Source organism: Neoarius graeffei, chromosome 3, assembly GCF_027579695.1.
Source record: "Neoarius graeffei isolate fNeoGra1 chromosome 3, fNeoGra1.pri, whole genome shotgun sequence".
Lineage (NCBI taxonomy): Eukaryota > Metazoa > Chordata > Actinopteri > Siluriformes > Ariidae > Neoarius > Neoarius graeffei.
Window position 1 is genome coordinate 78898502 of NC_083571.1, and position 16245 is coordinate 78914746.

At 41.5% G+C, this 16245-nt stretch overlaps 1 protein-coding gene across 1 annotated transcript in view; it reads left to right on the forward strand.

Annotated features, from left to right (window-relative positions):
- scfd2 (sec1 family domain containing 2) overlaps nt 1-16245 on the forward strand; it is a 417589-nt gene that overhangs the window by 347382 nt on the left and 53962 nt on the right. Inside the window, exon 6 of the mRNA XM_060917394.1 lies at nt 5927-6072. Coding sequence (XP_060773377.1) covers nt 5927-6072 — 146 coding nt within the window. The remainder of the gene's footprint in view (nt 1-5926; nt 6073-16245) is intronic.

Below are 16245 nucleotides of genomic sequence, written 5' to 3' on the forward strand. Positions count from 1 at the left end.
TTTGAACCGGTTCAAAAAAATTCATCGAGTTTTAATGCTTAAAGATGAAGAATGTAAACAAACCGGCGAAATGACAGGAGCAGTTTGTGAAAAATGCTATAATAATTCTTGAACAATTTAAAAAAGTTCTTACCATCAAATACTTTTATTCCATATTGTGTTGCTTTTTTGTATTTTTTGGGGTTTTGTTTTCAAGTAGAGTTTTTATTTCGTCCCCGGTTGGTTCAGCAATACACGCCGCAATTTTGTTTTTCTCTACTCATGGTATATGAGCTGATAGCCTAGTAGTAGAGTAGCCAATCAGAGCACGCAGTTGCTCATATCTAGTGAATGTGGATAGAATAATTCCAGTTATAAGTGTGGGGGAAAAAAAAAGATAATTTTAATGTGGTCTCAGAATTTTGGATCCCAATCTAGAGATCCTAATTTCCATCACCTATAGCTAGCATTTCAACATATACTTAAAATATATGCTTCACTTTCAGAAGGTCGAGAACCCCTGGTCTAGATGTATGTCAAGTCAAATCAAGTTTATTTGTATAGCGCTTTTAACAATAAACATTGTCACAAAGCAGCTTTACAGAATTTGAACAACATAAAACATGAGCTAATTTTATCCCTAATCTATCCCCAATGAGCAAGCCTGTGGCGACACGAAGGTGGCAAGGAAAAACTCCCTCAGGCGACATGAGGAAGAAACCTCGAGAGGAACCAGACTCTGTTAGGGTTTTGCTGGGAATCGAACCCAGATCGCTGGTGTAGTGATCCAGCAAACCCCCACTAGGCCACCAGGGGAATGACTCAATTGCAGAGGCGTGAGGCGAAAGTAGAGTATCAAAAAAAGTTTATTTGCAATATATACACTATATACACTCCAGGGCAAAAAAACAAAACATATAATCCAAAGGTTCAAAGTCCAAAAAATGAGAAGAGGCAAAATGCAAAACGCTCAGAAGATCCAAAAGGGTAGAGCAAATTCAAAGAAAACAAAATACCAAAAAATACAAGCGCATAAGCAAGGTACACGGGACAGAGGAAATAAACCATAGGTAGCACAAAGACTCCGTGACTAGGGACCAAACTGAGGGAGTATATATACACAAAACTAAATGGGAAACCGGTGACACTAATGAGGACAAACAGGCAATCAACACAAACACAAAACACAGGAACAGTGGCGGCCTCTAGAGGTCAAAACAAACATGACAAGATAAGGAAATAACAGCGGCCTCTAGAGGCCAAAACAGTCCCAGTCCTAACAGACTCAAAAGGGAACCCAGCCTCATTTGGGCAACAACAGACAGCATGACTATAACATTAACAGTTTTAACACGAAGTCAGCTTCGTTGATGTTATAAACTCTTCATTGATGGAAACTGGAGTGCAAAACTGTTCATGACAACTGCAGTCCTAAAGTTAGCAAGCCAACTGTAGTCCTCAGCCATAAAAGCATCACTGTAAGAGTCCAGAGCGTCTTCCAAGTGTGACTTTCAACTGTCTTCATGGGGCTGTCCTCTACAGGAGCGATGCGATGAGACTCCAACCAGACACAGGGCCCCAGGATGGATCAGGCAGAAAAGGTCAGCATCTCGATCCCAGGACCGACATGTAACTCAGAGGGACAGATTGGGGGGGGGGGAGAGAAAACACAGGTTGTTAGGTATGCCCAATGTCACCTGAATAAGTAGAAACAGTATACATTTTGCGCTAAGTGCAAGCAGGGACTCCGGCAAAACTAACTATGACAGCATAACTAAAAGGGGAGGGACAGAAGGTAACACAGGCATGAGAGAGCCCCGGGACATAAAGCAGCAGCCACTACACCGTCAACAAACTCGAGTGAGCAAGCGAGTGGGGGACTGACAGCATCCATACATCCCAGTTTACCAAAACACTGTCTGAGGACCCTCCACATCTACACCTTTACCTCATAAACACTTAACAAAAAGCTTGACTAAACATATGTTTTCAGCCTAGACTTAAACGCTGAGACTGTCTGATTCCCGAACACTACTTGGAAGGCTGTTCCATAACAGTGGGGCTTTGTAAGAAAAGGCTCTGCCGCCTGATGTAGCCTTCACTATACGAGGTACCAGCAGATAGCCTGCACCTTTTGATCCAAGTAGGCGTGGTGGGTCATAGAGGACCAGAAGTTCACTCAGGTACTGTGGTGCGAGACCATTCAGTGCTTTAAAGGTCAATAGTAGTATTTTCTAATCAATACGAAATTTGATTGGGAGCCAATGCAGTGTGGATAAGACAGGCGTGATGTGATCATATTTTCTAGTTCTAGTAAGGACTCTTGCTGCTGCATTTTGAATTAACTGGAGCTTGTTTATGCACTTATTGGAACATCCAGACAGTAAGGCATTACAATAATCCAACCTGGAGGTAACGAAAGCATGAACTAGTTTTTCCGCGTCATGTAGTGACGTTAAATTTCTTACACTACCGTTCAAAAGTTTGGGGTCACCCAGACAATTTTGTGTTTTCCATGAAAAGTCACACTTTTATTTCCCACCATAAGTTGTAAAACGAATAGAAAATATAGTCAAGCCATTTTTCTGGCCATTTTGAGCATTTAATCGACCCCACAAATGTGATGCTCCAGAAACTCAATCTGCTCAAAGGAAGGTCAGTTTTATAGCTTCTCTAAAGAGCTCAACTGTTTTCAGCTGTGCTAACATGATTGTACAAGGGTTTTCTAATCCTCCATTAGCCTTCTGAGGCAATGAGCAAACACATTGTACCATTAGAACACTGGAGTGAGAGTTGCTGGAAATGGGCCTCTATACACCTATGGAGATATTGCACCAAAAACCAGACATTTGCAGCTAGAATAGTCATTTACCACATTAGCAATGTATAGAGTGTATTTCTGATTAGTTTAAAGTGATCTTGATTGAAAAGAACAGTGCTTTTCTTTCAAAAATAAGGACATTTCAAAGTGACCCCAAACTTTTGAACGGTAGTGTATCTTAGCAATATTTCTGAGATGAAAGAATGTCAGTTTGTATGTATGTCAGTTTCAGTGCAGTGCACTTTTGCTCCATGGTCATGTGGTGGTTGTGTACGAGTTTCACATATCTCTGTCTCTCTGTCTCATGCTGATGGAGAAGATCACAGACAAGATGGAGCAGAGCACCGTGTCCTGCTCCTCAGGTGCTTTTATTTGTTTGGATCTGTCTCCAGTGTGACCGGTTACATGGTTACCCTTCAGGCCCTGCATTCCACAGTAGCGGCTCTGAACCCAGTGCCAACCTCAGGACCAGAGACATCTGCATGCTCGAATTTCTGCCTTTTTTTTTTTTTTTTGACATTATAGCCAGACTCTGTGTGTCTGTTCCTCTACAAGGTTCAGCCCTTGCTTCCCCCCCCCTCTCTCTCTCTCTCGCTCACCCATAGCTCTTGTTTTCTAGAGAGCACGTTAGATTTTGATTAAACCAGGCGACATTCCCTCCTTCTCAAAAGAGCTTTTGTGTTCTGACCCCGTCTCTGGGAACATTCAGTCTGAAATCCCGTACACAGGCGATTGCTTGAAGTCACACATCGCACTACCAGACTCCGTCCTCATCGTACGCCAAGTGTGTGTCTCAAAAAAATTGCTGGAAAACTAGAGCCCGCTTGTTTAGGGAAGACTCAGGATGGAGGCAGAGTTCCAACAGAGCTCCAGGCTCACTTTTATTTTCAAACTATTGGAAATGCAACCCAAAAGGGGCCTTCACTAGTGTGTGGCTTTCGTCTAGTCTCAAGGTCAAGAATACGCTCTGGGTGTAGGAGAGGGTGTGTGCGCGTGTGTTGCAAGCTCCACAGCTATGCCTCTCTCTCTCTCTCTCTCTCTCTCTCTCTCTCTCTCTCTCTGTGTGGCTCATGGCAGTCACTAAAAGCACAAAGAAACACAAATAAGTAGAGTAGACTGTTGTTAATATACAACCCCAATTCCAAAAAAGTTGGGACAAAGTATAAATAGTAAATAAAAACGTAATGCAATGATGTGGAAGTTTCAAAATTCCATATTTTATTCAGAATAGAACATAGATGACATATCAAATGTTTAAACTGAGAAAATGTATCATTTAAAGAGAAAAATTAGGTGATTTTAAATTTCATGACAACTACACATCTCAAAAAAGTTGGGACAAGGCCATGTTTACCACTGTGAGACATCCCCTTTTCTCTTTACAACAGTCTGTAAACGTCTGGGGACTGAGGAGACAAGTTGCTCAAGTTTAGGAATAGGAATGTTAACCCATTCTTGTCTAATGTAGGATTCTAGTTGCTCAGCTGTCTTAGGTCTTTTTTGTCGTATCTTCCGTTTTATGATGCGCCAAATGTTTTCTGTGGGTGAAAGATCTGGACTGCAGGCTGGCCAGTTCAGTACCCGGACCCTTCTTCTACGCAGCCATGATGCTGTAATTGATGCAGTATGTGATTTGGCATTGTCATGTTGGAAAATGCAAGGTCTTCCCTGAAAGAGACGTCGTCTGGATGGGAGCATATGTTGCTCTAGAACCTGGATATACCTTTCAGCATTGATGGTGTCTTTCCAGATGTGTAAGCTGCCCATGCCACACGCACTAATGCAACCCCATACCATCAGAGATGCAGGCTTCTGAACTGAGCACTGATAACAACTTGGGTCGTCCTTCTCCTCTTTAGTCCGAATGACACGGCGTCCCTGATTTCCATAAAGAACTTCAAATTTTGATTCATCTGACCACAGAACAGTTTTCCACTTCGCCACAGTCCATTTTAAATGAGCCTTGGCCCAGAGAAGACATCTGCGCTTCTGGATCATGTTTAGATACGGCTTCTTCTTTGAACTATAGAGTTTTAGCTGGCAACGGCAGATGGCACGGTGAATTGTGTTCACAGATAATGTTCTCTGGAAATATTCCTGAGCCCATTTTGTGATTTCCAATACAGAAGCATGCCTGTATGTGATGCAGTGCCGTCTAAGGGCCCGAAGATCACGGGCACCCAGTATGGTTTTCCGGCCTTGACCCTTACGCGCAGAGATTCTTCCAGATTCTCTGAATCTTTTGATGATATTATGCACTGTAGATGATGATATGTTCAAACTCTTTGCAATTTTACACTGTCGAACTCCTTTCTGATATTGCTCCACTATTTGTCGGCGCAGAATTAGGGGGATTGGTGATCCTCTTCCCATCTTTACTTCTGAGAGCCGCTGCCACTCCAAGATGCTCTTTTTATACCCAGTCATGTTAATGACCTATTGCCAATTGACCTAATGAGTTGCAATTTGGTCCTCCAGCTGTTCCTTTTTTGTACCTTTAACTTTTCCAGCCTCTTACTGCCCCTGTCCCAACTTTTTTGAGATGTGTTGCTGTCATGAAATTTCAAATGAGCCAATATTTGTCATGAAATTTCAAAATGTCTCACTTTCGACATTTGATATGTTGTCTATGTTCTATTGTGAATACAATATCAGTTTTTGAGATTTGAAAATTATTGCATTCCGTTTTTATTTCCAATTTGTACTTTGTCCCAACTTTTTTGGAATCGGGGTTGTAACACAGGTGAGAATAATGACACATTACCTATCATCCGCAGCTGATGCTCAACCTACTGGCACAAAAACGAAAATTGAAATTTTTTTAAAAAGTCTAAATGGTGTGTGTGTGTGTGTGTGTGTTTAATTACTGAGATTAAGATTAGATTTAGATGTACGTATAGTATTAATTATTATCTCAATGGAAGGTCCTCACAATAGTAAGACAAATCTGTGTGGGAAAGCCCTGTCTTAATGGTTAGAGAAGCAACTTTGGGACCAAAAGTTCATCAGTTCAATTCCCTGGAAAAGCAGGAATGGTTGAAGTACCCTTTTGCAAGGCACCTTTGTTGATGGATGTTGATCAGAGCGTCTGCTAAATGCCTGTAATTTGTCTGTGTGTGTGTGTAGGAGTCTCTAGCCCTGAGGAGCTGACGACAGAGCGTGCACACACAGCATTGGAGCGTGTGTTCGAGACATTAAAGAGCCTGGGCCGAGCCCGTGAGCACCTGAAGCAGCTCCGCTCTGTATACAGCGCTGGCGATGGTTCACACCAGGTCAGTAGTGCTGCAGGATTTACACAATGACTAAACAATGTAAAACAATCTCACAACACAGACTGACTGTTCAGAAAACGTCTCCAAAAACAAGCTTCTGAGATGAGTGACCTGAACCTGTAAGTCAGCTTTGTAAATAAAAGAAACACTCCACTGGTTTTCAACCTACAACCAGCCCCAAGTCGAATATTTTCCAATAACAGCATGTTTTATTCCTCTTTTACACAGTAATTTGGTAATATACAGTACGGTGGAAAAGTCTTAGGCACATGTAAAGAAATGCTGTCGACCAAAAATGGCTTAAAAATAATGAAATGAAATGTTTCAACATTAAAAAAAAATACTATAAACAGCAGTAAGCCATAATAAATGAAACAAAATCAGTATTTGGTGTGAGACGACCCTTTGCTTTAAAAAAAAAAAAGTAGTCCAGGCCTCAACGTTAACTTTTGACACCTTAAATGGCCTCAGAAAATTTTGCCCCCCTTGAATTTCCTTTTGCCCTAAAATTTTGCGGTATTTCGAGAAGTTTTCAAGTACATGTTTCAAGGCAACACTAATATGTATTCTAGGGGTATAATTGAGTTATTTAGACAAAAGTACATTTTTTTTTGTTTAATTTACTTTTAAAACCAACATTTATTTCTGCAACAGAAGCACAAGACAAGCCCTGAAAACATGAAACACAAATCAATATTGTATACGAGTGCATCTCAAAAAATTAGAATACCATGAAAAAGTTCCTTTTTTTTCATAATTTAATTCAGAAAGGTAAACTTTCATATATTCTATATTCATTACATGTAAAGTGAAATATTTAAAGCCTTTTTTGTTTTAATTTTGATGATTATGGCTTATAGCTCATGAAAATCAGAAATCCAGTATCTCAAATTATTAGAATATTCCCTAAGATCAATCAAAAAAAGGATTTACAATACAGAAATGTCCAGCTTCTGAAAAGTATATTCATTTATACGCTCAATACTTGGTTGGGGCTCCTTTACCATGAATTACTGTATCAATGCGGTGTGGCATGGAGGTGATCAGTCTGTGGCACTGCTGAGGTGTTATTGAAGCCCAGGTTGCTTTGATAGTGGCCTTCAGCGTATCTGTATTTTTGGGTCGGGTGTTTCTCATCTTCCTCTTGACGATACCCCATAGATTCTCTATGGGGTTCAGGTCAGGCAAGTTGGCTGGCCAATCAAACACAGTAATATCATGGTCAGCAAACCATTTGGTAGTAGTTTTGGCACTGTGGGTAGCAGTGGCGATCCTAGAGTGATTTACTCCCCGGGCGAAACCCCCTGCTGGCGCCCCCCGCCCGTCTTGTTTTTTTTTTCGGGGGTTTTTTTTTGGGGACCTTTCTTTTAGGGGGAACGTTTTTTTTTTTTTCACGCCCGCGCTCGTGCCAAGCCCCCCCCCCCGCGTTGGGCTCTGTATTAGCCAACAGAATGTTAACAGCTTTACATGGTCGTTTAAACATTTCTCGTCGTGTGTTGTACGTCGCGGACACGGCCCGTTATAAATTTGCTGTTACCAGAATGGCAATGATCAAGTCGTAATGTATTACTTAAGACTCTGTGTAATGTCATAGCAGTGTAGTACTATGGTAGTAAAGTATTTTTGATGAATAGTACAACGTTCTTCTGGTGGGATTGTGCATATTATGGGGCTACGACAAGTTAGGCGCACACACACACACTGATGACGTCACCTGCGCAACTTTGGTATTGGGCTTCCCCATCCAAAATGTTCTCACACGCACACACACACACACACACACCCCGCCCGTCTTGTTTTTTTTTTTTTGGGGGGGGGGACCTTTTTTTTTTTCGCGCCCGCGCTCGTGCCCCCCCCCGTGCAGCCCACCCCGGCTGCCCGGTCAGACCGCCCCCAGGACCGCCCCTGGTGGGTAGGTGCTAAGTCCTGCTGGAAAAGGAAATCAGCATCTCCAAAAAGCTCGTCAGCAGATGGAAGCATGAAGTGCTCTAAAATCTCCTGGTAGATGGCTGTGTTGACTTTGGACTTGATAAAATACAGTGGACCAACACCAGCAGATCACATGGCACCCCAAATCATCACAGACTGTGGAAACTTCACACTGGGCTTCAAACACCTTGGATTCTGTGCCTCTCCACTCTTCCTCCAGTCTCTAGAACCGTGATTTCCAAATTAAATGCAAAATGTACTTTCATCTGAAAAGAGGACTTTGGACCACTGAGCAACAGTCCATTTCTTTCTCTCCTTAGCCCAGATAAGACACTTCTGACATTGTCTCTGGCTCAGGAGTAGCTTGATATTAGGAATGTGAAAGTTGTATCCCCTTTCTTGAAGATGTCTGTTCGTGATGGGTCTTGATGCACTGACACCAGCCTCAGTCCACTCCTTGTGAAGCTCTCCCAAGTTCTTGAATCAACTTTTCTTGACAATCCTCTCAAGACTGCGGCCATCCCTGTTGCTTGTGCACCTTTTCCAGCCACCCTTTTCAGCAATGACCTTTTGTGGCTTACCCTCCTTGTGGAGGGCATCAGTGATCATCTTCTGGACAACAGTCAAGTCAGCAGTCTTCCCCATGATTGTGGTTGTGTGTACTGAACTAGACCGAGAGATACACTGTGTTCATACTGTTTTACTCAAACTCGAAATGAAATATTCTAATATTTTGAGATGTTTTTTTTTATGTTTTTGTACTGTATGCCATACTGATTAAAATTAAAATAGAAAAATGCTTGAAACATTTTAGTTTATGTGTAATGAGTCTATAATATATAACATTTTCACTTTCTTAAATAACTGATGGAAAATAATGAACTTTTTCACAATATTCTAATTTTTTGAGATGCACTAGTATGTAAGACTTACGCAGGGTACTAGTACGTAATATATCTTTTTATATAGAGTTTAGGACACAAAACACACTTTGTTTTGCCTATAACAATGACTAGCGGTATTGCAAAGATGAATTATCCCTCCATCTATCATCCCTTCCTCCCTCCTTCCGTCCATCAAAATTGGTATAAAAATTAATGTAGATATAAATATCTTTTGCCAAATTATTATGGCATGTTACAAAAAAAATAAAGAAAAAAAATCAGAGTCCTCGTCTCCATTTTACGAGCACAAATGCAGTTAACGTCCGAGTCCAAGTCATCAGTGCTCAAGTCCAAGTCAAGTCACGAGTCCTTAAAATTAAGGCACGAGTCGGACTCGAGTACTACAAGTGTTGTATAAAAGTCTTATGCACCCTATTTTTTTTCATATAAACTTTGTTATAGATTTCTATTTGATGACTTCTACATTGGGCGGCACGGTGGTGTAGTGGTTAGTAGGGCTGGGTATCACCAGATACCTCACGATACGATACTATGGCGATATTTTGCCCACGATAATGATAATATCACGGTACATCGATTCAGCGATAATCGATATATTGCAAGAAATTTCAACCACATCACGATCTCTGTGTCACTGAAGAAAATCAGAATTTATTGACCACTGTAAAATTACATTTCACATACATAACTACACACTCTTGCCAGACATATATTTGTCTCTATTCCACTGCTGGCAAAACCAAGAGTTGCTTCACTACAACATACAGAAAATTCCCATTTCTGTGCTAGTATTATCTACTTTTCTGTAAGCATGGACACATCAGTGCTGCTTAACAAGCAGAATCAAATTGTTTTATGAAAACTTAAAACTTGCACTGCAGACTGCACATACATTTCAGTGCTAACACTAATATCAATTTGTTCTTTGTAAACTTGAGAACATATACCTGAGAACATTTAACTTGTGCTTAGTACTTGTGTAAAGTTTAATCCAAACCTGTACTGTGAGCACACATTTCAAAACTGCATGTTCTTCTTCAGGAAGAGCAACTGGTCAGCATGCTCAGAGGTGAGACAGCTCCTCTGAGAGCTGATTATGTCACCTGCAGTAGAAATTGAATATCTAATTGGAGCGAAACAGGTTTTGCAAAGTGCGTACTCTTTGTCCATCTCACTTTTTTTTTCTCCTTTCCTTTGGAATGCAAAGTGCCTCCAAACATCTGCCTTAAAGTTCGGTGGCGTCTCTAGGTTTGTTAACAGCCATGCTTGCTTGTTTTTTTTCCTCACTGCAACCACCTGGAAAAAAAGAGAAGACGAAGAGTGCCTTGCAGTGAGGTAGCGGCACAGCGACACCTTGCGGAGCGGAGGTGCGGAAGTCGTACTGGATTTACAACCCGTCTGAAACATGATTTATTATTTGAAAAAATATAGATATTCAAATTTTGAGTATCGATATTGAATCGGAAGACAAAGTATCGCGATATATCGCCGTATCGATATTTTTGCCCACCCCTAGTGGTTAGCGCTGTCGCCTCACAGCAAGAAGGTCCGGGTTCGAGCCCCGTGGCCGGCGAGGGCCTTTCTGTGCGGAGTTTGCATGTTCTCCCCGTGTCCGCGTGGGTTTCCTCCGGGTGCTCCGGTTTCCCCCACAGTCCAAAGACATGCAGGTTAGGTTAACTGGTGACTCTAAATTGACCGTATGTGTGAATGTGAGTGTGAATGGTTGTCTGTGTCTATGTGTCAGCCCTGTGATGACCTGGCGACTTGTCCAGGGTGTACCCCGCCTTTCGCCCGTAGTCAGCTGGGATAGGCTTCAGCTTGCCTGCGACCCTGTAGAAGGATAAAGCGGCTAGAGATGATGGGATGAGATGAGACTTCTACATTATCGAATCAGGACAAAAACATTTTAGAGTCCAAACGTTCGTGTTTTTTCCAGCACAAAATTAAATGTTACAGGAAAAAAAAAGTTTGTATCCAAGCAGCATATTCCATAAGAGAGCACTTTTCAGATTAAAAAAGAAAACATAGTGAAGGCTGCTGGGTTTTGGTGCAAAATGAAGAAGCGAGTGTGACAGTCAAAGTGTCCAGAAGAACTGGGGCTGCTTCTGTAAGACGCTCAGTAAAACCTACAGATCATTTCCTTATCAAACTGCACTCACTGTACCTCAGACTACTTTTTTTTTATAAAGAAAAGGGTCGTCTCACACCAAATATTGACTTTGTTTCATTTATTACAGCTTACTGCTGTTTATAGTATTTTTTTTAATGTTGAAACGTTTCAATTCATTATTTTTCAAGCTATTTTTGCTCTACTGTATTTCTTTACATGTGCCTAAGACTTTTGCACACTACTGTGTGTGTGTGTGTGTGTGTGTGTGTGTGTGTGTGTGTGTGTGTGTCATATTTGTTTATGGTAATATTATAATCCAAAATACTTAAATGACATGTTCTTGCATTATAAATGAGTTCTGAGTACACAATGTATTTTTTCCCTTCATATCGTGTCATAAATGTTGCAAACATTGCAGATGCAGTAAATTGAATAGTAGGTCAAAAAACAAACAATTCTTATATTGGACATTTGTATTCAGTTGCACATTCGTATTGATATGCGATATTAAAAATAATTTATTATGAGCACTTCAGAACACATGTGACTCTTCAACAAACATCTCTGTCACATAGTTTTGTTCTTGGCTCACTCTGAGTCACTTTTTGTTCCTGTCTCACAAGTTCCCTTCTTGCGCTCTTTCTCTATCACACACACACACACACACACACACACACACACACACCAGCAGGTTCACAGAGACATATTGGACCTTGACAGCCTCTGTGTCCGTGTGCGTCATAGATCTAATAAATGTATTGTGTGTTTGAAGAACTGTGCCTCCCTAACTTCTTGTTCCTGTGTGAGAGAGAGCGAGAGAGAGAGAGAGATGGGTGAGCATGTGAATGAGAGAGAGAATAAACATAAATAAAGCAAGAGAGCGAGGGGAAAAAAAAAAGAGAGTGGCAGTTACATAAACTATCTCTCACTCTATACGTGCGAAATGAGCTGCAAGGATCTACTGGTAAGATTATTGGCAAAACAGAACACAAGAAGAGACGGAGCGAAAGAGGAAAGGGTGAGAGAGCCTGAGGACATTGTGTCTCTTCTAGAGAGAACACCTACGGTAAATAACAAACAGCAGGAAGGAGACTTTCTCAAATAATTTGGAGAACGGTTTAGCCAGTGTGATTTTACAGAAAGCTCTTTTAATCTGTTTATCTGAGCAAGCAAGAAAATGTCAAATTGGCAGCAGCAAGGGGAAAAAAAAATCAAAAAACAAACGTTATTTTGGCGTTGGGAAAAACATTTGCTGGTTTTGGAAAAAATGAAAGTGCTCTTAAGGAATGCGAGTGCTGTTAGTGGCCTTTCTTTGTTCTTACTGTGTGTGTTTGCGTGAGAGGGAGAGGGTCTGGCCTGCCTTGATGACATCACCGTCTGCTCCAGTGTTTTTCTTTTTCCTTTCCAATATCCAGAGGTCACAGGCCACGGTGCGCTGAGGAAATCAACACTGCACGGATTTTAAAGACCTGGCTTCACTCGTGCCAAAGTTTACGGCGTTGGCACCGTAAATAAGTTTTTATTACTTTGACGGTTGGCACGTTTGTAAACTTGATACACGTAGATTAACTCACTTTAAATTTTTTTCACAAGCTCATGTCTGCTTTTGAGACAACATCTGAATAGGAACTTTTTTCTTCAACTAGTTTTAAAGGAACAGTCCACCGTACTTCCATAATGAAATATGTTCTTTTCTGAATTGAGACGAGCTGCTCCGTACCTCTCCGAGCTTTGCGCGACCTCCCAGTCAGTCAGACGCGCTGTTACTCCTGTTAGCAATGTAGCTAGGCTCAGTATGGCCAACGGTATTTTTGGGGGCTGTAGTTAGATGCGACCAAACTCTTCCACGTTTTTCCTGTTTACATGACCAGTGACATGAAACAAAGTTCAGTTACACAAATTGAAACGTGGCGATTTTCTATGCTATGGAAAGTCCGCACTTCAAAAAATACAAAAATACCGTTGGCCATGCTGAGCCTAGCTACATTGCTAACAGGAGTAACAGCGCGTCTGACTGACTGGGAGGTCGCGCAAAGCTTGGAGAGGTACGGATCAGCTCGTCTCAATTCAGAAAAGAACATATTTCATTATGGAAGTACGGTGGACTGTTCCTTTAAGTACATCTTTTAGGGTTGCTTAAAGAAAGTCATGCTTAAACATAATCCCTGAGTTGGAGAAAAAGTCTTTGCTGCTCATTTACAATGTATACACACAACTGCACTCGTAGATGACATTATTTTTGAGGCTATGATCATAAGCCTAGGTCACAACCGGACGTACGATTTTTTGGCCGTGCGATTTTTGGCGTTTCCCAAATCGCTGCGTTTTTTTTGTTCGTGGAGAAAGACGCACGTTGGCCGTAAGTTTGTCTTGCAACCTGAAAAAAAACCTTAAGCGCCCGTAGAGTTTGTTTGACATGACAAAGAACCTCTGCGGCCGGTCTACGGCTCGAAAATCAGCACGTCACACGCGCGCCCTCTGTGCGTTTCTTGTGTTTTTTGCACGTAGACCGGCCGTAGGAGCACGTACGGCCGGTTGTGACCGAGGCAATACTCTAGGTTGCTTGGGGGACCTATTAGGGGCAAGTTACATATTTTATCTACGCTTATTGCATCTTTTATCACATAGTATACCTACTATATGATATTGGTAGTTACATGGTCTTGTTTGTGCTGCTGGTATGAATGTATCAGGGACAGTAGCACTGCTGTATACAATTACTGGCCACTTTATTAAACACACCTTCTGTATAGTACAGTTACAGACCAGAGGGTTTTTTCCATGCGTACGTATGCAATCGTCTTCTGTCCCTTCATCAGTGTCCGTCCCTGAAAACACAACCTCTGTTGGCTGGATACGTTGGATTGTTGGATTATTTTCAACCCAGCGGTGATGTTGAGATGCATAAACACCTCAGGAACACTGCTCTACCTCATACACCTACACTTTTGTACACATGGGCTCTTTAGTTGGGTAATGATTCGGACTTTCTAACACGGTTGTACTTGGAGCTTTTTTTTTTTAAAGGAAATAAATCTGTTATTATGTTCTACTGCAAAACCTTTAAGGATTCTGCAAGAGGAACAAACCAAAGAGTGGTCTCATGGCGGTCCATTTTCATTAGTTTTTCATTGACCAGTCAAACAACAGCATATCCGCAACACACTGGGTACAATTAGTGACCTATTTAATAGCCTGTCGAATGTGTACAACCCCAATTACAAAAAAGTTGGGACACTGTGTAAAATGTAAATAAAAAAAGAATGCAATGATTAGCAGATCTCATAAACCCATATTTTTTTCACAGTCGAACATAGATAACATATATCAATTGTTTAAACTGAGACATTTTACTATTTCATGAAACATATATGCTCATTTTGAATTTGATAGCAGCAACATGTCTCAAAAAAGTTGGGATAAGGGCGACAAAAGGCTGGAAAAATAAGTGCTACTAAAAAGAAACAGCTGGAGGAACATCCATCCATTATCCATAACCGTTTATCCTGTGCAGGGTCGCAGGCAAGCTGGAGCCTATCCCAGCTGACTACGGGCGAGAGGCGGGGTACACCCTGGACAAGTCGCCAGAGCATCACAGGGCTGACACATAGAGACAAACAACCATTCACACCTACGGTCAATTTAGAGCCACCAATTAGCCTAACCTGCATGTCTTTGGACTGTGGGGGAAACCGGAGCACCCAGAGGAAACCCACGCAGACACGGGGGGAACATGCAAACTCCACACAGAAAGGCCCTCATTGGCAACTGGGCTTGAACCCAGAATCTTCTTGCTGTGAGGCGACAGTGCTAACCACTACACCACCGTGCCGCCTTGGAATAACATTTTGCGACTAATTTGGTTAAGTGGCAACAGGTCAGTAGCGTGATTGGGTATAAAAAGAGCATCTTAGAGAGGCAGAGTCTCTCAGAAGTAAAGATGGGGAGGGGTTCACCAATCTGTGAAAAACTGAGTCTACAAATTGTGGAACAATTTCAGAATAATGTTCCTCAACATAAAATTGTGAACACTTTGAATGTCTCATCACCTACAGTACATAATATAATCAAAAGATTCTGAGAATCTGGAGAAATCTGTGTGCAAGGGACAAGGCTGAAATTCAATCTTGGATACCTGTGATTTTCAGGCCCTCAGGCGGCACGGCATTAAAAGCAGGCATGATTCTGTAATGGAAAGCACTGCATGGGCTCAGGAACACTTCAGAAAACCATAGTCTGTGAATACGGTTTTCTGTGACATCCACAAATGCAGTTTCAAGCACTATCATGCAAAGAAGAAGCTAAATTTGAACATGATCCAGAAACGTCACTATCTTCTGTGGGCCAAAGCTCAATTAAAATGGACTGAGGCAAAGTAGAAAGCTGTTCTGTGGTCAGACGAATTGAAATTTAAAATTCTTTTTGGGAACCATTGATGTCGCGTTCTCCAGACGAGGGAGCATCCACCTTGTTCTCAGTACTCAGTTCAAAAGCCAGCATCTCTGATGGTATGAGGGTGCATTAGTGCCCATGGCATGGGCAGCTTGCACATCTGGAAAGGCATCATCAATGCTGAAAGGTATATACAGGTTTTAGAGCAACATACGCTCCCATCCAGATGACATCTTTTTCCGGGAAGGCCTAGCATATTTCAGCAAGACAGTGCTAAACTGCATACTGCATCTATTACAACAACATGGTCTCGCAGAAGAGTATGGGTGCTGAACTGGCCTGCCTACAGTCCAGACCTTTCACCAATTGAAAACATTTGCCGCATCATGAAATGAAAAATATGACAAAGAAGACCCAGGACTGTTGAGCAGCTAGAATCATATATCAAGCAAGAATGGGACAACATTCCTCTCCTAAAACTCCAGCAACTGGTCTCCTCAGTTCCCAGATGTTTACGGACCGTTGTTAAAAGAAGAGGAGACGCTACACAGTGGTAAACATGGCCCTGTCCCAACTTTTTTGAGACATGTTGCTGCCATCAATTTCAAAATTACCTTATTTTTTTTCTTAAAATGGTACGTTTTCTCAGATTAAATATTTGATATATTGTCTATGTTCTATTGTGAAAAATATATTGGTTTATGAGATTTGCAAATCATTGCATTCTGTTTTTATTTACATTTTACACAGCGTCCCAACATTCTGGAATTGCGGTTTGTGGTATTTCCCTGATGTGGGTGGAATACTGAAGTTTGGCAGACGGGAGATGATGTTCGC